Source organism: Budorcas taxicolor, chromosome 7 (genome assembly GCF_023091745.1).
Source record: "Budorcas taxicolor isolate Tak-1 chromosome 7, Takin1.1, whole genome shotgun sequence".
In the NCBI taxonomy this organism is placed as follows: Eukaryota; Metazoa; Chordata; class Mammalia; order Artiodactyla; family Bovidae; genus Budorcas; species Budorcas taxicolor.
This window is the reverse complement of record NC_068916.1, coordinates 100,576,198-100,601,210: the sequence shown is the minus strand read 5'-3', so window position 1 is coordinate 100,601,210 and position 25,013 is coordinate 100,576,198. Positions and strand designations below refer to the sequence as shown.

The following is a 25,013-nucleotide window of genomic DNA, read 5'->3' as shown; positions in this document are numbered from 1 at the left end:
AGTCTTAATGACCCAAGTAACCACGATGGTATGGTCACTCACCCAGAGCCAGACATCCTGGAGTGTGAAGTCAAGTGGGCCTTAGGAAGCATTACTGCAAACAAATCTAATGGAGGTGATGGAATTGCAGCTATTTCAAATCTTAAAAGATGATGCTGTAGAAGTTCTGCACTCAATATATCAACAAATTTGGAAAACTGAGCAGTGGTCACAGGATTGGAAAAGGTCAGTTTTCATTCCAATCCCCAAAGAAAGGCAATGCCAAAGAATATTCCAACTCTGATACAGTTGTGCTCATTTCACCTGGAGCAAGGTAATTCTCAAAATCCTTCAAGCTGGACTTCAATAGTACATGAACCAAGAACTTCCAGATATATAAGCTGGATTTAGAAAAGGCAGAGGATGCCAAGAGCTGACTCATGGGAAAAGACCCTGATGCTGGGAAAGATTGAGGGCAGGAGGAGAAGGGGACGACAGAGGATGAGATGGTTGGATGGCATCACTGATCAATGGACATGAGTTTGAGCAAGCTCTGGGAGACAGTGAAGGATAGGGAGGCCAGGCATAGGGGGTTGCAGAGAGTTGGACACGACTGAGCTACTGAACAAAAACAAAAATATGGCCTAGAAGGCAGAGGGTGGAGAATATAAAAAAAGAGTAAGAAATGTATTAGTGAGAAGAGACAAATAGAGAAGGTAGGAAAAGGAGATCCAGTGTGCACAGACAACTAACAAAAATTGGAGAAGTAAACAGGGTAAAGATCAAAAGAAGGAAAACTTGCTGGCTGCCTAATAGATGGGGAGACAAGAGATATTATTATTTCATTTTAGTTTTTCACCCTTATGCTCAGCTTAGTATTAGTCTTAGTTCTAGTATTAATTAAGTATACCAGCTAATGTAAGTGGTTAAATCTATGTAGTTAAATCCAAGTAGTATAACATAAGAAGTTTAAGGTGCTTGATGCCAGTCACCAGACCTTTTATCAAAGTATATCTAGTTATTTGCCTTGCTGTCAGTTCTTAAAGAGTATCTAGTATCTCAACATTGAGATATATTGTGGTAAAATTATTGGGTTTAAAAATGAAGAAAAAGTCCTTTTGTCATCTAAAAAAAAGAGAGAACTCAAAAATGTTTTGAATCAAATTTCTCATCGGTAGCATTCATCTCCTGAAAACTAGCCAAACAAAAGATCCTCAAGGAAAGAAAACATTAACTCATTATTTCATCATCAAAAAACTATTCTACAGTTATAAACAATTTGTATATGGATATATGCAGGAAATATTGATACTATTTTTACAGATATTTTATTGAAGCATAGTACATTTTCAGAAGACCGTGCTAAATTGCCAGTATAGATTGATAGATTTTTACAAAGTGAAGACATCTATGTAACCAGAGTCCAGCTGAAGAAACAGATAATTCAACTATTTCAAAAACTTTGCCTCCACCTCCTTTCTTATCTAAATCCTTAATCCCTAAGATTACCACTTTCTTGACTTCTGCAATGAATAGGTTAATTTATCCTGTTTTTGAAGTTTATGCAGAAACAGGAGGATACAGCATATAGTTATTTGTGTCTGCATCTCGTTACTTAAGACGGGCTTATGAGTCATTCATATAGTTGCAAATAGCAGAAATTCATGTTTATTTCTCTATCGCAGTGCTATCCATTCAGATTTTCTAAAATGATGGAAATGTTCTGTATCTCTAATGTTCACTATAGCCTCTGGCCACATGTGCTATCGTGCATTTGAAACACGGTCAGTGTGAATGAAGCACTGAACTCTAATTTTATTTAATTTTAACTGACTTAAATTTAAGGAGGCACATGTGAGTAATAGTTACCATATTGTACAGAATGGTTTTATAGTAGTCCATTGTGTGAATATACTGAAATTTATTCTTTCTATAGTTAATGTTGTTCCCACTTTAGGCTAATATAATTACTATTTCTATGAATATGCTTTTACTTGTCTTTTGGAAAAAATGAATATATTTCTGTTGACTACATATATAAACAGAATTTATGAATCATAGTATGTTAAGCATTTTAATAAATTTTTAAAGTATTTGCATAAATGCATAAGTTCTTCTAGCAGTCTACTTTTGTGTAACTGTGGATATTTCATTGTAATCTTAATTTCCTTATTCATAGGACTAATATTATTAAACATGTTTTCTTTTATTCATCAGCCATTCAGTTCAGTTCAGTTCAGTTGCTCAGTCGTGTCTGACTCTCTGCGACCCCATGAACCACAGCATGCCAGGCCTCCCTGTCCATCGCCAACTTCCGGAATCCACCCAAACCCATGTTCATGGATTTGGTGATGCCATCCAGCCATCTCAATCCTCTGTTGTCCCCTTCTCCTCCTGCCGCCAATCACTCCCAGCATGAGGGTCTCTTCCAATGAGTCACCTCTTCACATGAGGTGGCCAAAGTATTGGAGTTTCAGCGTTAGCATCAGTTCTTCCAATGAACACCCAGGACTGATCTCCTTTAGGATGGACTGGTTGGATCTCCTTGCAGTCCAAGGGACTTTCAAGAGTCTTCTCCAACACCACAGTTCAAACATCAATTCTTCAGTGCTCAGCTTTCTTCACAGTCCAACTCTCACATCCATACATGACACTGGAAAAACCATAGCATTGACTAGACAGACCTTTGCTGGCAACGTAATGTCTCTGCTTTTGAATATGCTATCTAGGTTGGTCATAACTTCTCTTCCAAGGAGTAAGTGTCTTTTAATTTCATGGCTGTAATCACCATCTGCAGTGATTTTGGAGCCCCCAAAAATAAAGTCAGCTACTGTTTCCACTGTTTCCCCATCTATTTCCCATGAAGTGATGGGACCAGATGCCATGATCTTCATTTTCTGAATGTTGAGCTTTAAGCCAACTTTTTCACTCTCCTCTTTCACTTTCAAGAGGCTTTTTAGTTCTTCTTCACTTTCTGCCATAAGGGTGGTGTCCCCTCCATATCAGGTTATTGATATTTCTCCCAGCAATCTTGATTCCAGCTTGTGTTTCTTCCAGCCCAGTGTTTCTCATGATGTACTCTGCATAGAAGTTAAATAAGCAGGGTGACAATATACAGCCTTGACGTACTCCTTTTCCTATTTGGAACCAGTCTATTGTTCCATGTCCAGTTCTAACTGTTGCTTTCTGACCCGCATAAAGATTTCTCAGGAGGCAGGTCAAGTGGTCTGGTGTTCCCATCTCTTTCAGAATTTTCCACAGTTTGTAGTGATCCATACAGTCAAAGGCTTTGGCATAGTCAATAAAGCAGAAATAGATGTTTTTCTGGAACACTCTTGCTTTTTCCATGATCCAGCGGATGTTGGCAATTTGATCTCTGGTTCCTCTGCCTTTCCCAAATCCAGCTTGAACGTCTGGAAGTTCACAGTTCACGTACTGTTGAAGCCTGGCTTGGAGAATTTTGCTCATTACTTTGTATTTCTAGGTGATTAAAATCACCTAGTCAATGTCCATTAAAAAAAGATGCTGAGATTTGGTTTGGAATGTCTTTGAATCAATTTGGGAGCATTGCTCTACTTACCACACTGAGTCGCTTGATAAATCAGTGAAGTATGATTCCTTCATTTGTTTAAATTTTCATGTATTTCTCCAATAGTGCTTCATAATTTTCTTTTCCAAAGTGGAGGTCTTAAACCTCCTTCAATAGATTCATTCGTAGGTAACTGTCATATTTAGTGTAGCATAGTATGATATACCGGAGAAGGCAATGGCACCCCACTCCAGTACTCTTGCCTGGAAACTCCCATGGATGGAGGAGCCTGGTAGGCTGCAGTCCATGGGGTCGCTGAGAGTTGGACATGACTCAGTGACTTCACTTTCATGCATTGGAGAAGGAAATGGCAACCTACTCCAGTGTTCTTGCCTGGAGAATCCCAGGGATGGCGGAGCCTGGTGGGCTGCCGTCTATGGGGTCGCACAGAGTCGGACATGACTGAAGCGAGTTAGCAGCAGCAGCAGTGTAATATACTTGCTGAACAGTATAATATAATATACTTGTTTATTACTGATTTGAAGGAAATGCAATTTATTCTTGTGCTTTTATCCTGTATCCTGTGACAGCATTCATGTTAATTTCTAATAGTTGGTAGATTACTTCAGATTTTGTATACAGTGTAGAAGAAAATTCACCACAGTAGAACTGCGAAGGATAAAGGCTTTACTTGGGGTCTGAGAATTCCAGTACTGAAGACATTGGTTTGAGCGAGCTGAAATATGTTCCAAGAAGGAGATAAAATGTAGGTGTTTGTAAAGGCAAAACCCACAAGGCTGCAAAGTTGCTTCAGAAGAGTTATGCTCCCTGCTGGCAAGCTGAAGCTATTTTTATCTTTACATGATTGATTGCTAAAGGCTATCACTAGAGGGAGAAAAAGGTTCATTACTGTGACAGGTTGCAGGTTTTTTTGTAGAGTCCTTGGAAAGTGAAAGTCGTTCAGTTCTGTCTGGCTTTTTGTGACCCCATGGACTATACAGTCCATGGAATTCTTCAGGCCAGAATACTGGAGTGGGTAGCCTTTCCCTTCTCCAGGGATCTTCCCAACCGAGGGATCAACCCAGGTCTCCTGCATTGCAAGTGGATATTTTACCAGCTGAGCCACAAGGGAAGCCCCAAGAATACTGGGGTGGGTTGCCATTTCTTCCTCCAGCGGATTTTCCTGACCTAGGGATCGAACCCATGTCTTTTACGTTTCCTTCAGTCAGGCAGATTCTTTAACACTGCACCACCTGCGAAGCTCCATTTTCAAGAATAAGGTTGACCTTTTTTTTTTGAAGTTTGCCGTAGAATTTTCCTTCTTATCAATGTGCTTGTTAGGTTTGGGCATCATTATTAATCTGGTTTTATTATTATGTATTATGTTTTAATCAAATCTTTAGAAGAAATTATTTGTGATGTACCTGGGCCTAGAATTTATTTGTGAGAATATTTTAAATTAAAATTCAAATGTGTGTGTATGTGGCTAATAAATTATTCTTCTTTTATCTTTATAATTTCTATCATTTTGCTTCTGCATTTTTAGTATTTTTATTTTATTCACTTATGTCTTCTGTGTATTGATATATATGCCTTTTCTACCCAAGTATAAATTTAGCTGTATCCCAGAAGTCTTGATTTATATATTTTTTCTCATACTTTCAAGTATGCCTTTCAATGCTGTCTTTCCCTGAGTCTTCATATTATCTTCACTCTGTGAATGTCTGTGTCCAGATTCTCTCTTCTTATAAGAATGCCAGTTCTATTGGATTAGGGCCTACCCAACTGACCTCATTTTTAACTTAATTATCTCTGTAAAACCCTGTCTCTAATTTGATGACATTCTAAAGTACTGTGGGGTAGAATTTCAGCATATAAATTTTGAAGGGAAGTCAGTCCACAGCAGTAACAAACCATCCCAAATTTAATCACTTAGCAACATTTTTTCCTCATATTTCATGGTTCTGTGAGTTGACTGGGCTCAACAGAATAGTTCTTGCTTGAGGTTTCTCTGGAGTTGCTGCTCAGATGACGTATAACATTTGAGTTGTCTGATAGCATGACTGGGCTAGATTTCCCAGATGGCTGATAATTTAGGCTGAATTTTGCTAGGAGCCTAGGTAGGGCTGTTGCCAAGTGGCTTTGCTATGTAACTTAAACGTCTGCTAACAAAGTGCAAGAATTCCAAAAGGGAACACCGCAAGTTTTAGTGTTCTAAGAGACACAGGCATAAGCTACAAATGTAAACTGCAAGGCTCCGTTTGATCCAGGTTGAAAGTCCAAGAATGCCGTTCTTCTGCATTCTGTTTGTCCAAAAAGTCATGTTTCAAAAGGAGAGTGATTAGATTCCACTTCTTGAGATCAGGAGTAACGTGCATGTCTTAGGGGAAAAAAGAATCAATGATAGCCATCTCAAGTAATTATCTACCACAGTATCTTTCATTGGTTTTGGAAAATACTTGTCTTTATCTCTTCACATACTGCTTCTGCTCCGTTCTTAGTCTGCTTACCTTTTGGATATCAGTTACACAAATTGTTAACCTTTCACTATATCCATGTATCTTCTCACTTTTACTTTCAGTTTCATTTGTTTTTATGCTCTGTGCTTCAGCCTAAGTTTTTTCACTGATCTCCAATGTATTAATTATATTTCCACCTGCTTTTTCAGTTATGTACCCTAGGTTACTAATTCTAGCTGTCTCTGTATCTTATTAGCTTTTAAATTCATCCATGAGTTGACTATAATTAGTGTACTTTAATGTTATAGAATTTTATTTCTTTTTAATATAGTTCTCTGATAATATTCTCTACCTTGTCATTTGTTTCCTTGGACTTATTAGTCCCCTAGATTTAAAATATCTGTGAGGTATCTAGTATCTGAATTTTCTGTAGGATTATTAAAGTTCAATTTTTCTCTTGACTCTGTCTCTTAAAACACCTGTACTTACTTTTAACCATATGTGAGATTTTGTGCACCAAAAAATAATAGAGACTCTGAATGTTAATAACTCCAGAAATATTTTACAATAGCTTTATTAAGAAAGGTAGATAGGAACAGTTACCTGTAAACCAAGCAAAAACTTAGCTGATTTGATGATAGGTTTAAGTTTTTGAAGTAGTAGTATCAGTTGCTCAGTCATGTATGACTTTGTGACCCCATGGACTATAGCTCACCAGGCTCCTCTGTCCATGGGATTCTCCAGGCAAGAATCCTGGAGTGTGTTGCCATTTCCTTCTCCACGTAAGTTTTTTAAAGACCTTATCAATTCTGAGAATGATACTAGGGTACAGTCTTTCAGGAGGATTTAATTGAAAGAACGGTATGTTAAAAATAAGATCCTTCACTTTTGGTGAGATTTGAACTCCAGTACTTATCTATCCAGCCACAATAGAACTTCTAAGAGCAATATTACCAGTTCTTTTTTACACTGTATTAGAAATAATAGCCAATACATTTAGCTAAGTGTTTAGTAAGGTAACAGAATATAAAAAAATAACAGATACATTGAACTACACACACACACGAATTCAGTTTAAAAATTTAACATTTATTAACTGAAAAGTGAAAATAAATTAAGGTCTATAGTTTGGTTAACAGCAATGAGCCAATGTCAGTTTCCTAGTTTTAATATTATAATTATGGTTATATAAGATTTCACCATTTACTGATGCTGGATGAGGGTACACAGCATGCTTTGTACTATTAATATTTTTACAACTACCTGTGAGTTTCAAGATAAATAATAATTTCAAAATAAAGCAAAACACACTTGAATGTCACAAAAACTGACTTGAACAATTTGGAAGGGTATATCTCCTATTATTGAATAGGAAGACCTAACACCACCAATATATCAATTCTCCTTAAGTTAATGTGTAATTTTAGTGTGATAATGAAAATACCAATAGAATTATTGAAGTGTAAAACCTGATTTTAAAGTTTTTTTTGGAAAAATAATGAGTGGTTTGGGAATCTAAGACAAAGAGGCACGAATAACAGAGGCTTAACCTTATAAGCTAAAATGCACCATAGAGGCTCAACACTGAAGCAGTATAGTGTTGATTTATGAATAGAATGACATTAAGTTTAGAAATAAATCTCAACCCATGTAGGAATTTAATACAACAAAAGTAAAATTCTAATTAAGTGCATCAAGGAAGTAGATGAGAGCAGGGGTATAAACAAGCATGTCTCTCTAGTATGTGCTCTTTTTATAGTTTTCCAAAGCATATAATTATAATAAAATTCAAAAAAACTTATTTTTAAAAAACACAATAATAGAGTCAAATACCTAAATTGTGAGGTCATGGAAGTGATGCAGGATGAAATACTTAGCAGCAGGCCAGTGCTCTTTCAGAAGATCACTAGCAAAGCTGAGTTAAATGTATTAAAGGCACAAGGTGGCAGAGGACTAGAGGGATCAAAATTCCAGAGAGAGCAGGGCTTTTAGGGATGTAGTAGGGATCTAAAACCGACCCTCAAAGATTTTTAAGGATCAGATCTAAAACTGACTCTTAAAGAACTGATGTTTTTGCCAGTTCTTGATGAGGGGTAGTATTTCCCTGTTGGCTTAGCAGTAAAGAATCTGCCTGCCAATGCAGGAGATGCAGGTTGGATCGCCAGGTCAGGAAGATCCCCTGGAGAAGGAAATGGCAACCCACTCTAATATTCCTACCTGGAAAATCCTGTGGAAAGAGGAGCCTGGTGTGTTACAGCTCAAGGGGTTGCAAAAGTATCGGACATAACTTGGTGACAAAACAATAACAAAGAAAGACAACATTCCTTTTCCTCTGGACAAATTTGACCTGTCTGAAGCTGTGAGGCTTAAGTATAAACAGAGAAGTATGATTTTTCAGTTCTCTCTCCATCAAGGTGCTCATGAAGAAAAATTAGTTCTTCATGTCTTTCCCTTCCATTCCTCATTATTTTAACGTGTATTCTTCTCACCTGAGATAGGTACCATGGATTAAAGCTAGAAGGTGGATGAGCACTTTCAGGGAAAACGGTGAACTGAAAGAGCAATAGAAATGACCAGGTCCCTGCTTCTCTGATGGACTTGGGAGAGTTGTAAGGCCAGAAAAAAAAAGTAGTTTCACTTATAAGTGTTTAATTATAACATTAAAATCTACTGCAAAGAAAATGTAGAAGAATGCCAAGAGAAAATTATGGGACAATCTTAATTAGTCTGGGGATTCAGAGAGGGTATCCTTAAAGAAATCACATTTTAACTAAGTCCTACAAAGTGGGGAGTGAGAATTTCACACAGTGGGAACAATATATGCAAAGACTCTGAGCTCAGTGCAAGAAACAGCTTTGTAAGAGTGTTGTGGATAGAATGTAAGCAAAGAGGATGACAAAGGCAAAAGTTATGAGGTGGTGTGCAATGAGACTGATGAGCCATTGAAGGATCTTAGTGGAGCAATGAAATAATCAAAATTTTACCTTAAAAAAATCACTATGGCTGTATGTAGACAGTGGGCTGAAAGCATTAAAAATGATTTGGGGGAGATAAGTAAGGAAACTTTCATTTTCTTCAGGCCAAAAAAAAAAAAAAAAAACAGGCTTGGAATAGGTTAGTGGAATTAGAGATTAAAATCAGAGATGGGGAAAAAGTTATTTTCAAAAATCACAATATTTTATTATTGATTTGATGAAAGCAAGAAAGGATACTCTTTTTAAAGCATGCCTCATTCTAAATTTTGGGCTTGAAAGCTGCGTGGATGATGATTCTACTTGTGATAGGGGGCATGAGGGGGATGCAACTTTTGTGCAAGATAGGAACTGAAGTCTAGAACTTAAGAAAGATATGGGCTGAAAATATAAATTTAGAAGTTATCAGAGATATTGGAAACTGCCTGTTCCATTTTGGAAGAGTACTAATACATGTTTTGTTTATTCCATGAAATTCTTAAACCATCTTATCATAGCCTTACCTCTTAGACAAAATACCAAAAAAATTTCACTTAACTTCCTTTATATGTCTTTAATGAATCTACTCATAATATCAGTTGAATTATTTTTTATTTAAAAACATCATTACCCTTTAAGAATTGGTAAATTTGTTTTCATTTTCCTAGTAGTAAACTTTTGAGAGAAGAGTATGTAATTTTATCAGGTTGATACAGGTGGAGTTATCTCACTTTTTACAAAAGAGTCATAAAATACTGTCCAAATGCTGAATTTTAATACACTGAGTCATTTTTAGGTGACAATATTGGTCATATTTGTTTATTATTCAAGTTCCAGAACAAGGAAATAAAGGATAAGCATAGGATTTGTTTAAATATCCATTCAAATGTAGCTTTGCTTTTTTTACTTTTGAAAATGTTCAAAGGTTGATTACTTTTTAGTTTAGTTTATTTTCCAAACTACTAATATATGACATTATGCATTATGATTTCTTTTTAAAATTAATATTTGGTTTGACCTATACAAAGTACAGAGATCTTCATTCTTTATATATATTTTTAGAAAGTTATTTTTTCATTTATTTCAACTTTTGAATACTGAGGGTAAAATTTAGATTTCCAACAGAAAAGAGATGGCACTCTCCAATTAGAACAAGTAAGGTTGAATAAAGTGGCTCTTTAAAATGTGGGCAGGGTACAAGGCACCCCAAAGTATACAGCTTCAGGTCTCTTACCACCCCACACCCAAGGGGAGCAAGGGTAGGAAGAGGAGAGGCCTGTAGAGGGGACTGCTTTGCCTAGAGACCTAGTCAGCGTGGGAAACTCTTCAGGGAGGAAACCTGGGGCTGAAGACCTTGACATCACTTTCCTTTCTCACTCTGGAGCACAGCGTTGGCAGAACCCCATCGGTAGCCAGAGGCGAGAGAGTCCCCTGATAAAGTCCATTCAGGTCAGTTTCCCAAGGCAGAGAGCAAGGGAAAGAAAGGTAGAGAATGAATCTCATGGTGACAAAAGGAAGATATCTGAGACAACTGCCCCACAGAATGAAAAATGAGAAGTAGGAAAGGTAGTGCTATTCACTTTTTTCCAGCAAAGACTGGAGCAGAGAGTTTGGGCCATAAATGCTTCCTCCTTGAGAAGTGCAAGAAGTTTTAAAGTTAGTTGGCAAAGGGCAAAATATGGGGAAATGTGAAGAGCTGTAATTAATTCAACCAGACTGAATTCTGTCAACTGGCTAAAGATTCTTAGTCTAATGGATGCATAGGGAAAAAAAAAAAATTACCCCTGAACCTAGAAAGCATTCTCTATAGCTAATAATAATGCTGTTTTGATGATATCATTGCTATTTGCTTGCAGGATTGTGTCTGACAAACAGCGTCCTCTGGCCATGGGTATGACGTTTGTGATTTTGAGAATATGTGGTATGGATTTTTGGCAATCTATTATTAAGCTGAATTGAATTGTTTCTCTTTTGATTTATACGTGTCAACATGTATATATAGAATTTCAAACAAATAATAATGATAAACTGACACAAAACAAGTGAATAGGGGAGATGCTTTACAGAATTTAGGAGACAGTATAAAAAGATAATAATGTAAATCCATCTTGTCATATAAAATGTGTATTAATTTTTTATTCAACTAGAAGAAAATCTTTTTGATCAGAAATATAGTCTTCAAGCTTATACAAATGGTTTGGTAAGCTGAAACAAAGCACATATAAGCACAGAAACTATATTTTACATTCTTGCGTGTTTGAGACGTCATTAACCTAGATTAGTGCTTTAAAATCTTTTCATTACCAAAGATACTGTATCTGATATTTTAAAAGATTTACATACAAAGAGCAAATTGATTTTTCTGATGGTGATGCACTCTGTACTTCAGGCTTTTTTAAAGTGCAAAAACTAGCTTTCAAGTCCACATTAAGCCTATATTAGGAGCTCTGATTCAAGAAGTTGATTTAAAATATTAGTGGGGTAAAGAAACAAGATTAGACTGGGTTGAAGACAAAGACAGACAGTAATAAGGATCAAGAATGTAGAAAAATTTAAGTGTGGCTCTAATGGGGCATCTGAGAAATTCTTAGATCAGTATTCAGGGTTCAAAATAGCTATTTTGATTGAGAAAGATTAGATTAGATTAGATCAGATTAGACAGTGATCCAGTGGATAAAGATAGATTCTGAATGGTAGAGGGAGCATAAGAAAGAGGAAGTGGTAGGAAGCGGACAGTTTCCTACCTCAGAAATGGAGCCAGTGAGGCTGGTGCATTTTTGAATGAGAGAGGGTGGGATAAGGTGGTGATTTTTTAGATATGACTGTCTCTAGCTCTCAGAAAATTTAAGCAGATGATAGATGTTACTTGCTCTACATTTAAAAGATAACTTTGCTGCTGGAGAGAAGTATTTATAAAAGATAAACATGCTTGCTGAAGTCTTAGTCTGGGTTATATTAAATTAGATTCTGGGGGTTGTAATGAAAAAGAGAAATCAAGATATACTTGGAGTTAGTGTTACAAAGATTTATCATGGATTGGAAAAAGCATGGTGGGAAATAGAAAAAAAAAATGAGTTAATAGGCCTCATTTCACTTTGAGCAATTGTAGACAGAGTACCAGCACTCCCTGGGACTGGGAAATCTGGTGATGGGTAGCTTTCTTGATAGGCGTCAAAGTCATGACACATGAGAATTCACAATTTCTTGAGCAAGAAGGTTAGTCATTAGATATGTTAGTTCTGAGAACCCAGATATGTTAGTTCTGAGAATCTAGCTCTAATGTCTTTGGAGTGGTATTTATTTATTTATTTACTTATTCATTTTTTTAAAGATTTCACTCACTTTTATCTAAAAGTGATACTATTTCTGGGAAGATGTTTTCTCTGTGAGTGTACAGAGATTTCCCTCAGGCAGCACACAAGTATGCCTCTAGATTCGGGGTCTTCTGAAGCTAGGGCTGCTACAAACATACTGAAGCATTTACTTTTTCACTTATTTCTCTCAGTATCTCGACACATAACAGATAACACACTGCATTTCAAAACTAATTTTTCAGTCATTGAAAATTTCAGAATTTTAAGTCTTTTGGGAGGTACATTGGATTCACAAAATCAGTATTTAGAATCTCTGTTTTAAATACTTCCTCCTAAACTTTTAATTCAGAAATTAACAAAAATGTTGAGATGTCAACTAAATCAGGGGTGCTCAACCCTTAAGGCATGGACCAGTACTGTTTGGTGGCCTGTTAGGAACCGGGCCACACAGCAGGAGATGAGGGGCAGGTAAGCAAGCGAAATTTCTTTTGTATTTGCAGTTATACTCCATTGCTCGCATGACCACCTGAGCTCTGCCTCCTGTGAGATCAGTGGTGGCGTAGGAAATGTCATGTGCTTGAGTCATACCCCACCCCCTGCCGCCATCTGTGGGAGGACTGTCTTTCCCGAAACTGGTCCCTGATGCCAAAAAGGTTGAGGACCACTGAACTAAATAAGAGTATGCATACCATTCTAAGAAGATGAGAATCTGCTAGGTTTTTTTTTTTAATATCTACAAGAATAAGGATTTTCAAAAACACACAATTGTGCTTCCAGTTTTTAACAATCCTATTAAAAAATAAATTCTTAGATAATTTAAAATGGTATGTTTAGAGTGATGATGACTAAGTATGTAAGTTTAAGTTTGGGATAAAAATCATTCTGATTCCAGCCTACAGTGTTTTCATGGAGAATTTATCATCATTGCATTTTTGATAGGGACTCTACCTGGACCAGTACTTTTTAAAATAATAAAAGAAACTTCTTGCATCTTTCGGGATACTGAGCGCTGTGGAAGCACTGGAAATTGTTGGATCTATTACAAGACAAAAATGGCCTACCTATCGGTAGCAGTATGTAAGTGATATCTATTGAAGAATGTCAAGAAGTAAAATTGTTTTCTTAAAACTTATGGCTGTTTGGAGTAAGGCATAGTCATAATAAACTAAGAACAAGTGTATACTTTAATTATTAAACTTTATGTTATTATATACAAAATATTTTAGAAACTAAATTACTATGGAATATATGTATTTGAAATGCTGCATCACATATAAAGTTGTTTTCTGTTAATCTAATGCAATTAAACATCCAGTCCCTCTGTAGGACAGGGCAGATGTAGAACACTGCCATTGTTACAGAAAGTTCTATGCACACCACTATTCCAGGGCAAAACTTATTCAAGAGGGATCCAGGAACCCTGGGAACCCACATTAAACTTTGTGTATTTTTGAAATCCTAAAATTCTGTTTGTACAGCCATGAATCTGCTATAGAGGAAGACTGTGGCATTCATCAGATCCTCAAAAGTTTTATCACTCAAAAAAGTTAGGAAATATGTATTTTATCAGTCTGCCAGTTCTCCTTGGTAGCAAGGAAATTCATCAAGCAACTTCATCAAGTTTGAGTTTTTTGGTAAAATTTTTATAGAAAATATAAAGAAAGAGCACATGTTATAAATGTATAGCTGAACACATTTTTATAAAGTGAGCATATGTATCATTAGCACTCAAATTAAGAAACACAGTATATTAGAATTAATACATGAATTTAGTAAAGTTGCTTAGTATACAATCAATACACAGAAATCATGTGCACAACCAAATACAGAAAGAATCTAAAAAATACAGTAACATTAAAAAATCAAGTACCAAGAAAAATTTTGTTGCAAGTTTTACAAAACCTCTACATGGACAAATATAAAATTTATTTGAGGGAAATCATAACCTGAATAAATGAAACAAATGTATCATTCTTACAGATAGGAAGATTTAAAAGTGCCACCTCTCCTAAATTAATTTATAGCCTTGGTGTGGTCACAGAATCCCAGAAGGAAATTTTTTAATTGACAAGGGAATTGAAATTCATATGGGAAGCTGAAGTGCTAAGATCTATCCAAAGAATCTTAAAGAAGAAACAAAATTGAAAGGTATATGCCACCAGATATCAAAACCTACTATCAACTTGTAATAATCAATACAAAAGGGTATTAGTGTGAGTGTCCACACATTAACCAATAGAACAGAGTAGAGAACCCAGAAATAAACCCACACTTGCACACTCATCTGATAATGACAAAGGAGACACTAGGGGCGTAAAAAGGTGGCTTTAAAGTAAAGGGTAATAGATTACTTTATATCTCCATATCTGAAAAAATGTATCTTGATCCCTACCTTATGCTATATACAAAAATCACTTCTAGATGCACTGAAGATCTAAGTGTGAGAGATTAACAGTAGAATATATTCACAACCTTGAAGTAGGAAAAGACTGCATAAAGAAGGATACAAAAAGCACAGTTAGCCTACAATTAACATAGGTGTTCATATGGCAAGGTCTTGGGTGTTCCATGTGATGGCTTTTGATAATTGGGTGCACCTGTGCAAGCTGCATCCAAAAAAACTATAGAAATTTATCCTATGCCCTTTTCGAGTCAATTTTCCTTCTCCACAAATAAACCCTTTTCATATTTCTACTACAATACATTGGTTTAGCCTGTTCTAGAAATTATGCAGATGGAATAGAATATATGCTGGGGGCGGGGCAGATTTCACCTGTCTTGCTTAATATTACACTTTGGGGAGATTCATCCATGTTACTCTATGCAGTAGTTTGTGCTTTTTAAAAATTTCTGAATACCACTTCATTTTTGAATATGCTATAGTTTATTCATGCTCTTATTAATGGATATTTAAACTGTTTGCCATGTTCAGCTGTTATAAATAAATGTTTGAAATGTATCATTACAAATGATATAGAGTCACTAATGTTTCCTGTTTTATCTTTGAAACCACTATAACTGATATTGTTGCTGTGAAATATTTTTACTTTAACGGGGTTATTTGCATCCAAATTTCAAGTACTTTGATATAATGCTTGTACTTTTATGAAACTTGAAAAATGAAAATGAATTTAAAAACTTAAACATGGTCAATTAGTTTTTCTAAAATGTTTCTGTTGGTATTTAGAAAATTATATATATTTCAAAAAGAGTAAAGTTGCATGAAATGCCTTTGAAAGGTTCCAGTTTCCACTGATAATTAGTTTTGAAAGTAGAAATGTATTTTTATGTTTTAGAGTTAATACATTCTGTGAAATAGTAATACACTATTGCATTTTTCTTGGGCTATACATTTAAGAAATCTAAAAGGTTTTACAAACATTTAAACAAATTTTCCTTTAAGTAACTTGATATAAGTTTATGACATTAATTACATTCTACAATTGGAAAATTGGTAACTTTAGAGATGAAATATGTTCACCTTTTCTTTGGTAAATATCTTTCTTTCCATAAACATTTTGCTCTACATAATTTGATGCATCTGATGACTGTATTTTTTTTTTTTTCAAATTCAGGTTTTACTTGCAAAGTAGCTACTATTTTCTTCAATGCTGTTGCATTGGGCCTATATGGAAATCTACCACAGGAAAACAGCGATGTCTTGCCTACAGTTGTGAAGAATCCAAGAGTTAAAAAAAATGAAAGAAAAGAATCAACATTATGTAAGAATTACACATTTGTCAATCTATCAATGGGATATTATTAGATATTAATAAAATTTAAAATAATTTAATATAACTACATGTTTAATAAGTTCATGTGATCTTATAAGTTTATTATTTTGAGCATAAAATAATAATATAGTCTGTGTTTTGCACTTTTAAAAGATATCACACATATTTAATACTTTCAATAGAAAGGTCATACTTTGAAAGAAAAAGATGAAGTGGAAGTAGAAATACACATAAGTTAATTGTGACTGCAGTGATGTCTTATATATTCATTATTGGTCTTTGGTTATGTAGGATTGGGCTTCCCTGGTGGCTCAGATAGTAAGGAATCTGCCTGCAATGAGGGAGTTGTTGTTCAGTGTCTAAATCATGTCTGACTCTGTGACCCCATGGACTGCAGCACGGCAGGTTTCCCTGTCCCATCTCCCGGAGCTTGCTCAAACTCATGTCCATTGAGTTGGTGATGCCATCCAACCATCTCGTCCTCTGTCATCCCCTTCTCCTCTTGCCCTCAGTCTTTGCCAGAAATGAGACCCCAGTTCAATCCCTGGGTTGGGAACATCCCCTTGAGAAGGAAATGGCAACCCCCTCCAGTAATGTTGCCTAGAGAATTCCGTGAACAGAGGAGCCTGGAGGGCTACACTCCATGGGGTCGCAAAGAGTCAGAGACAACTGAGCAACTAACACTTTCGCTTTTTTATGTAGAATTATTTAGGTTTCATATAGTTTATTCTTGCTACTTTTCATCTGGGCTGTGCATATTTATAAATAATTTTCAAAATAAGACTAGATGTGCCAATCCAGTTTGTATAATAAATATTTACATGAAAGTCATATTTGCTCTCCAAAAGGAGACATGTCAAACTATTTAAAAATTAACATTTTTCCTTTATTTGGTAATGGAAAGGTTTTCTCAGAAAATTTATCCAGTCAATTGGCCAGTGTACAATACATATTTTCACACTTCTTTGCTATTAGTAGACATGAAATTCAATATGGTCATATACTTCTCTGTTTTATTTAATATCTTGACTTGAATTTTATTGGTAAAGACTACTGATACTCAGTTGATATCCATATTTGTGTTTTTATATTTAATTTTATGATTAATCATAATCATTTCACTTAAATAAATATTCAAATCTGAATGCAGAAAATGTGCCAACCATTTGTGGAGTTTTTCTTAAGCTTAAATGTGTTTCAATAGAAAAATGTTGATATAATTATTTCATATGTGATTTAATACCTATCCAAATTATATAGCAATTTTCCAACTATTAAAAAATAAAGCTGTTATGAAACAAAATCTTCTCTACAATGTTTCTTTTGTTCTCTTGGGAGAATGAACAACTGGCAAAATCTCTCCTTTGTTATTCATATTAGCCAGTGACCCTGTGTGTAAGGGCAAACATGGCCCTATTCATGGTCTTGGCTGGCAGAAGGAAATGTGAAGCAGGGAGTGTTCATATCTTCCTATATGTTTTTCTACCTAGCTTTAACATGCATTTATGAAAATCTATAAACTTGCCTTTATGTGAAACTTGACTGTTCTCTGTTTGAACCAACAGGATGGTAGAATATCTGAGGATCAGAATGTGAAAACAGAAGTTTTTCCTTTAAAGATTCCACAAGATCTGTTGCTGTGCTACATTCAGAAAAGGAAAATCACATGTGATGTTTGCAAAAGTAGTAGAAATGTACTCTGTAGGGATTTGTATTTTCATAATAAAGTACATTCTTATAAAGTGTTTCTCTTATGTTTTTAATGTATGCAGGATTTTAAACGCCAATGTACAGTATAGGTTTTCCTAGAATTACAGGTTAATAATTGCAGGGTATTTATATTCTTAGTATTCTATTGTCTAAAAATATTATTTGAAAATTTATGCAATGAGGAGATAAGATAAAACAATAATATCCTGATCCATTTTGAAGGAACTTGTAGTATGTTTCTGTGTTTATGTGTAAATATCTATATATGTATTTTTTGCATAAGTATAGTAAAAGTATAGTAAAGATTATAACAATTGGGAGAGTAGTGTTAAGACTTCAATTTGCATATAATATTCTGCTGCAATGGAACATGTGTTTCTATGCCGCAAACTAGTTCACAGAGGACTGATAGAGAAAATATAACCCCAAAGTCACTGGTTAACACCAGTTTAGCAGCTTTTGAAACAATCAGTGGAAGCTTCTCAATGTTAATGAGAAAACCTTAGTCTTAGCAAAAAAGGCCAGCTAAAAATCCTATTGAAATACCTTTCTTTGTAATCAGTTTTGAGTATTTTAACGCCATCAAGGATCAGTACGCTTTCTAGAGTGTTACTGTATCCAGTGAAGCTGCAACTGCAGATGAAGAAGCTGCAACTGCAGATGAAGAAGCTGCAACTGCAGATGAAGAAGCTGCAAAGACATTTTTAAATACCAGATTTTAAATTTAAATTTTTGATGAAACGGTTTTCTATTGACAGTTGGTGCCCTCAAGGAACTACTTCTCAAAGGAAGGAGGTGAGCCCCAACCTTAAAACTTAAAGAATTGATTGACCGTGATGCAGGGTGAAAATGCTACAGAGATTTAGCTAAGCTAAAATTCATTAAGATTGTGATTATTTTTGTTAGGGCTGTGGTTACAAAGTTGCATAGGTTTTTGAATGGTTCACTTCTACAGTATTTTCTCCATCAGCCTAATTATTTTGGGTGCTTGATTTTGCCTGAAGGGATATTTTTAAGCAAAGCCTACTTAATATTGGGCTTCTGTAGTGACTCAGTGGTAAAGGAGCCACCTGCCAATACAGGAGATGCAAGAGACAAGTTTCTATCCCTGCAGAAGGGAACGGCAACCCACTCCAGTATTTGTGCCTGGGAAATCCCATGGACAGAGGAGCCTGGCAGGCTACAGTCCATGGGATCAAAAGAGTTGGACACAACTTAGTGACTAAACAACAATACCTGGTATTTCAGCAGAGTGCTTATGTTTTAGAATTGATAAGAGTTTATTTGTGCTCTTGAAGTTGCATTTTCACCAAAGTCTTAATACCTATGACTATCCTGCCTCTTCAATCTTTTTCTTCTCTGGATTCTTATGTAAACTAGATTGATGCTTTCTTGATTTAACATTTAGCCTTTAACCTTACATATATAGTCTAGAAAAGTATCAAGTTTTGGTTTATTAACAGAACATTTTCCTTTTAAGCACTAAGAGTTTATTCCCCTTTTCCCCCAGCTTTAAGATATAATTGACACACAGTACTGTATAAGGTTGGGCTCCAGGTGGCGAAGTGGTAAAGAAATTGCCTGCCAAGGCAGGAAACACATAGGATGGCCTGCAGTAGGAAATGGCAACCCATTCCAGTATTCTTGCCTGGAGAATTCCATGACCAGAGGAGCCTGGCAGGCAATAGTCCAGGGGATCACAAAGAGTCAGACACAGCTGGGCACAGCACACACTGTGTAAGGTTAAGGTGTGGAGTGTGATGCCTTGAGTCGCACATATGGTGTAGTGGTTACCACAGTAAGTTTACCACAGTCACATTCGTCATCTAATACAGATAAGAAAGAGGAAGGAAGGAAGAAAAACAAAGAAAGAGCCAACGTTTCCTTCTCATGCTGAGAACTCTTAGGATCTTCCCTCTTAACTCTCAGTGACACAGTGCTAACTATAGTCATCATGCGGTGTACATCCCCAGTACTTTTATATCTTACGACTGGAGGTTTGTGTCTTTGACCATCCTAATTGCCCCTGATCAAATCAGATCCTTTTTCTATGACTTTGGTTTGTTTCAAATCCTGGAAAAGTGCTAACATAAAATAGTTGCCTTTCTCTTTGTGACTTATTTCACTAAGCATAATATTCTCTGGGTCTATTCATGTTTTTGCAAATGACAGAATTCTTTTTTAGGTCTTGAGTGATCCCTCATGGTATATATATGTATGTACATACATACACATACTCTTTATCCATTTATCTGTTGATACAAACCTAGTTTGCTTCTATATCTTAAAAAAATAGTATAGTTATTTTATTTTTTATTTATTATGGCATTCAGGACCTTGTTCCCTGGCCAAGGATTGAGCCTGGGCCCCCTTCATTGGAAGCTCAGAGTCTTAACATTGGACCACTGGGGAAGCCCCTGCTTCCATATCTTCGTTGTTGTAAACAGTACTGCTATGAACACTGGGTGAAGGTATCTTTTTGAATTAGTGATTTGTTGTTTTGTTTTTTTCCTTTGGATATATATCAAGAAGAGTTATTGAATTACATGGTAGTTCTATGTTTAGTTTTCCTGAGAAACCAACATACTGTCTTCCCAGGGTCTGCCCCCCTTTGCATTCTAACAGTGTGTTAAGAGTTCCCATTTATCCACACCCTGACCAGCATTTGTTCTTTGTAGACTTTTTGATGATAGCCATTCTGACACGTGCAAGGTGATATCTCACTGTGGTTTCGGTTTTCGGTTTTCATCTTTCTGGTGATTAGTGATACTGAGCATCTTTTCATGTGCCGTTAAGCCATCCATGTCTTCTTTGGAAAAGATGTGTATTCAGGTCTTGTGCCCATTTTTTAATTGGGTTGTTTGGTTTTTTGGTATTGAGTTGTATGAAATGATTGTACATTTTGGATATCAACCCCTTATTGGCCATATCATTTGGAAGTATTTTTCTCACTTGGTAGGCTGTCAACGGTTTTCTTTGCTGTGAAAAACCTTTCATATTTAATTAGGTAAGACTATTTTATTTTTGCTTCCGTTTCTTTGGCCTCAGGAGACAGACTCAAAAGAATACTGCTATGATTTATGTCAAAGAGTGTTCTGCATGTTTTCTTCTAGGAGTTTTTTGTTTGTTTGTTTTGTTTTCAGGCTTACACTTAGGTCTTTAACTCATTTGAATTTACTTTTGTATATGGTGTGGGAAAATGTTCGAATATTATTTTATGTGTTGATGGCAAGTTTTCCCAGCACCATTTACAAAGAGGCTATCTTTTATCCATTGTATATGACATGCCTCCTTTGTCATAGACGAGCTGTAAGTGTTTGGGCTTGTTTCTGGGCTCTGTATTCTGTTCCATTGTACTTTCTGTTTGTGTCAGTCCCATACGATTTTGATTACTGTATCTTTGTGATATAGCTTGAAGTCAGGGAACATGATACCTCCAGTTTTGTTATTTTTTTTCAAGATTATTTTGGCTATTCTGGATAATTTTGTGGTTCCATATAAATTTTAGGATTGTGTGTTCTAGTTCTGTGGAAATTATGATGGGTATTCTGATAGGGATCACATTAAATTTATAGATTGCTTTAGGTAGTATGGGCATCTTCACAATATTAAATCTCCTTAAAGGGAACCCTCTTGCACTGTTGGTGGGAAGGTAAACTGATACAACCACTATAGAACTACCATATGACCCAGGAATCCCACTACTGGGCATATACCCTGAGAAAATCATAATTGAAAATTGAGTCATTTTGTATGCATCAAAATTAAAAATTTAAAAAACAGAACAAGATCTCTTGTTGAGGATTTGGGAAAACAGAGTTTCTCTGGTGGAAGTGTAAAAATGTAGAAGCATTGTGAACAGTTATCTGCTTTATGTTCTAAGTTGAAAGTGTATACCATGTAACTCAAAAATTCCATTCCTAGGAGTATAAATCTTAGAAAACCCTTACATATGTTCAGAAAGAGACATACTAGGAAATGTTCATAGAAGTAATGGTTTGTATGAGGAAATAGGGGAACAATAAAAAGTGTAATCAGTAAGATAACATAAATGCATTATGTGATATTTTTATAATGGGAACCAATCACTATTAAACAGTGAAACTGAGGTGGAGCTGTCAAAATGAATGTCTTAAAAATAAAATTATGAACAAAATGCCAAATTTCAACTTATGTATATAAATGTGTATAACATGCAATATTTTATTATTTATGGTTGTATATGGATCACAACAAACTGTGAACAATTCTTAGAGATGGGAATACCAGACCACCTTACCTGTCTCCTGAGAATACTGTATGCAAGACAAAGTGAAACAGTTAGAACTGTATATGGAACAATGGACTGATTCAAAATTAGGAAAGGGGTACGTCAAGGCTGTATATTGTCACCCTGCTTATTTAACTTATATGCAGAGTACATCATGAGAAACGCTGGGCTGGATGACTCACAAGCTGAAATCAAGATTTCTGGGAAAAATATCAATAACCTCAGATATGCAGATGACACCACCCTTATGGCAGAAAGTGAAGAGGAACTAAAAAGCCTCTTGATGAAAGTGAAAGGAGAGTGAAAAAGCTGGCTTCAAACCCAACATTCAGAAAACTAAAATCATGGCATCCGTTTCCATCACTTCATGGCAAATAGATGGGGAAACAGTGACAGATTTTATTTTCTTGGGCTCCAAAATCACTGTGGACAGTGACTATGGTCATGAAATGAAGAGAAACTTGCTTCTTGTTAGAAAAACTAAGACAAACCTAGACAGTGTATTAGAAAGTAGAGACATCACTTTGCCAACAAAGGTCCGTCTAGTCAAAGCTATGGTTTTTCCAGTGGTCATGTATGGATGTGAGAGTTGGACTGTGAAGAAGGCTGAGCACCGCAGAATTGATGCTTTTGAACTGTGGTGTTGGAGAAGACTCTTGGGGGTCCCTTGGACTGCAAGAAGATCCAACCAGTCCATCCTAAAGGAAATCAGTCTTGAATATTCGTTGGAAGGAAGGACTGATGCTGAAGCTGAAATGCCAATACTTTGGCCACCGTATGTGAAAAGCCAAATTCATTGGAAAAGACCCTGAAAGGATTGAAGAAAGGAGGAGAAAGACTGAAGGCAAGAAGAGAAGGGAGTGGCAGAGGATGAGATGGTTGGACGACATCACCAGCTCAATGGACATGAGTTTGCAAAAACTCTGGGAGATAGTGAAGCCTGGCTGGCGTGCTGCAGTCCTTGGAGTCGCAAAGAGTCGGACACGACTGAGCGACTGAAGTGAACTGAACTGATTAAATATGGTCATTTGGGATTCCAAAATGCATAATGGTCAGGGGTCGCATGTAAAAAATCAGAAAATTATTAATATAAGGAAGACAGCAACTCCTTTGTACCTACGGATGACAACAAACTAAAGTTTTTTCAATGCATCTCAGGAGCAGCCTGGTATTTCTAAAAGAGTGAACTGTTTCAGGACTTCTCACTCATTTATTTTATTCAATGTTTTGATAATTTTCTCTGTGACGGGTAAGTATTTTTCTACTATTTTTTTGAACTTTGGTTTCTTTTGGTAGACACCAGCATTGGCATTTCTGAGTACAAACCTTTGCCCCTTTCTCTTGGAACCACTCATCCACTAACCCCTAGTAGAAATTTCCAAGCTTCATTTTACATAGACTCTCCTGTAAGTTTTTTTTCTTTTCAATTTTTTTTCCCCCAAACAAACAAGTAATTTATCATATCACCTGTGCTATTTGAATTTACTTACACTGCCTTACTTGTCTGTTGTAGCCCCTACCTCCCAGTAGTGTTCAATCTGCTAAGGTCTGGGGTCAGTAACCTTGCTCTGCCAAGTCCTAGAGGGTAAAAGTTTTGGGTTTGCTTACAATACATAAGCAAATGAGCATGGCTATGTTCTAATAAAAGTTTATGGACACTGAAATTTGAATTTAATATACTTTTCATGTGCCACAAAATCTGCTTCTTTTGATTTCTTTTAAGCCATTAAAAAAATGTGAAAACCATTCTTAGGCTGTACAATAACAAGAAACAGGAGGTCCACAGTTAGTTACTCTCTCAAGCAGCTACACTAATTTATATTCCCGCCACCAACAGTGCACAAGGGCTTCCTTTTCTTCACATCCTCATCAACACTATCTCGTCTTTTTAATAATAGCCATTCTGACTGGTGTGAGGTGATATTTTATTGTTGTTTTGATTTACATTTCCCTGATAATTAGTGACCTTTTGATGTAATTGTTGGCCATTTAAATATCTTCTTGGAAAAATGTCTATTAATGTCTTGCCATTTTTTAATTGGATTGTTCAATTTTTTTTTGGCCTTTGACTTGTATAAGTTCCTTATACATTTTGCGTATTAGCATCTTAACAGATGTCGGATTGGCACACACTTTCTTTGATTTTGTAGGTTGTCTCTTCATTTTGTTGACGGCTTCTCTTGCTGTACAGAGACTTTTTAGTTGATGTAGTTGTACTTATTTACCTTTGCTTTCGTTGCTTGTGCTGTTCGTGTCAGAGCCATAAAACCATTGCCAAGAGGAGATTTTTCCCTGTGTGTTATTCTAGGAGCTTTATAGCTTAAGGTTTTATATTTATCTTTAGTCTATCTTGAGTTAAGTTTTGAGTGATGTAAGGTAGGGGTTCAGTTCCATTCTCTTTTACATGACTATTTAGTTTTACCAGGATCATTTTTTTCAGGAGGCTATCTTTACTCCACTGAGTGTTCTTGCTATTGCTGCTGCTAAGTCGCTTCAGTCGTGTCCAGCTCTGTGCGACCCCATAGACGGCAGCCCACCAGGCTCCCCTGTCCCTGGGATTCTCCAGGCAAGAACACTGGAGTGGGTTGCCATTTCCTTCTCCAATGCATGAAAGTGAAAAGTGAAAGTGAAGTCGCTTAGATCTTGTCAAATATTAGTTTACCACACATGCAGGGGTTTATCTTGGGGCTCATGATTCTGTTCCATTGGCCTATAGATCTGTTTTTATACCAGTGTCATACTGTTTTGATTGCTATCGCTCTATAATGGGGTTTGAAATTAGGAAGTGTGATATTTCTGAATTATTTTTTCTAAAATACTATACATAGCTTTAGTTTCTCCATTGTTGCCTATTAGAGTCCAAGATGAGGCACTATTGCCCTAAATAATTACCTTTCCCATCATCCTGTAAATATATAGATGTGCCTTTTCTTGCACACATGGAAAGTATATCTCTCTTAATATAAAACATGAAGAACCCATGTTGGAGCAGTCATCATTGGGAAGAATTTCTGCTCTTTCATTGGAGTGAGTAAAGAGGCAGAAATCTACTTCTGTAATTCTACTT

The 25,013-nt window shown here is 36.0% G+C and overlaps 1 protein-coding gene across 1 annotated transcript in view; it reads left to right on the top strand.

Annotated features, from left to right (window-relative positions):
- Nucleotides 1-18,384, top strand: part of SLCO6A1 (solute carrier organic anion transporter family member 6A1) — a 101,830-nt gene extending 83,446 nt beyond the window's left edge. Inside the window, exons 12-15 of the mRNA XM_052643558.1 lie at nucleotides 10,775-10,839; nucleotides 13,172-13,309; nucleotides 15,808-15,954; nucleotides 18,239-18,384. Coding sequence (XP_052499518.1) covers nucleotides 10,775-10,839; nucleotides 13,172-13,309; nucleotides 15,808-15,954; nucleotides 18,239-18,384 — 496 coding nt within the window. The remainder of the gene's footprint in view (nucleotides 1-10,774; nucleotides 10,840-13,171; nucleotides 13,310-15,807; nucleotides 15,955-18,238) is intronic.
- Nucleotides 18,385-25,013: the final 6,629 nt, after the last annotated feature.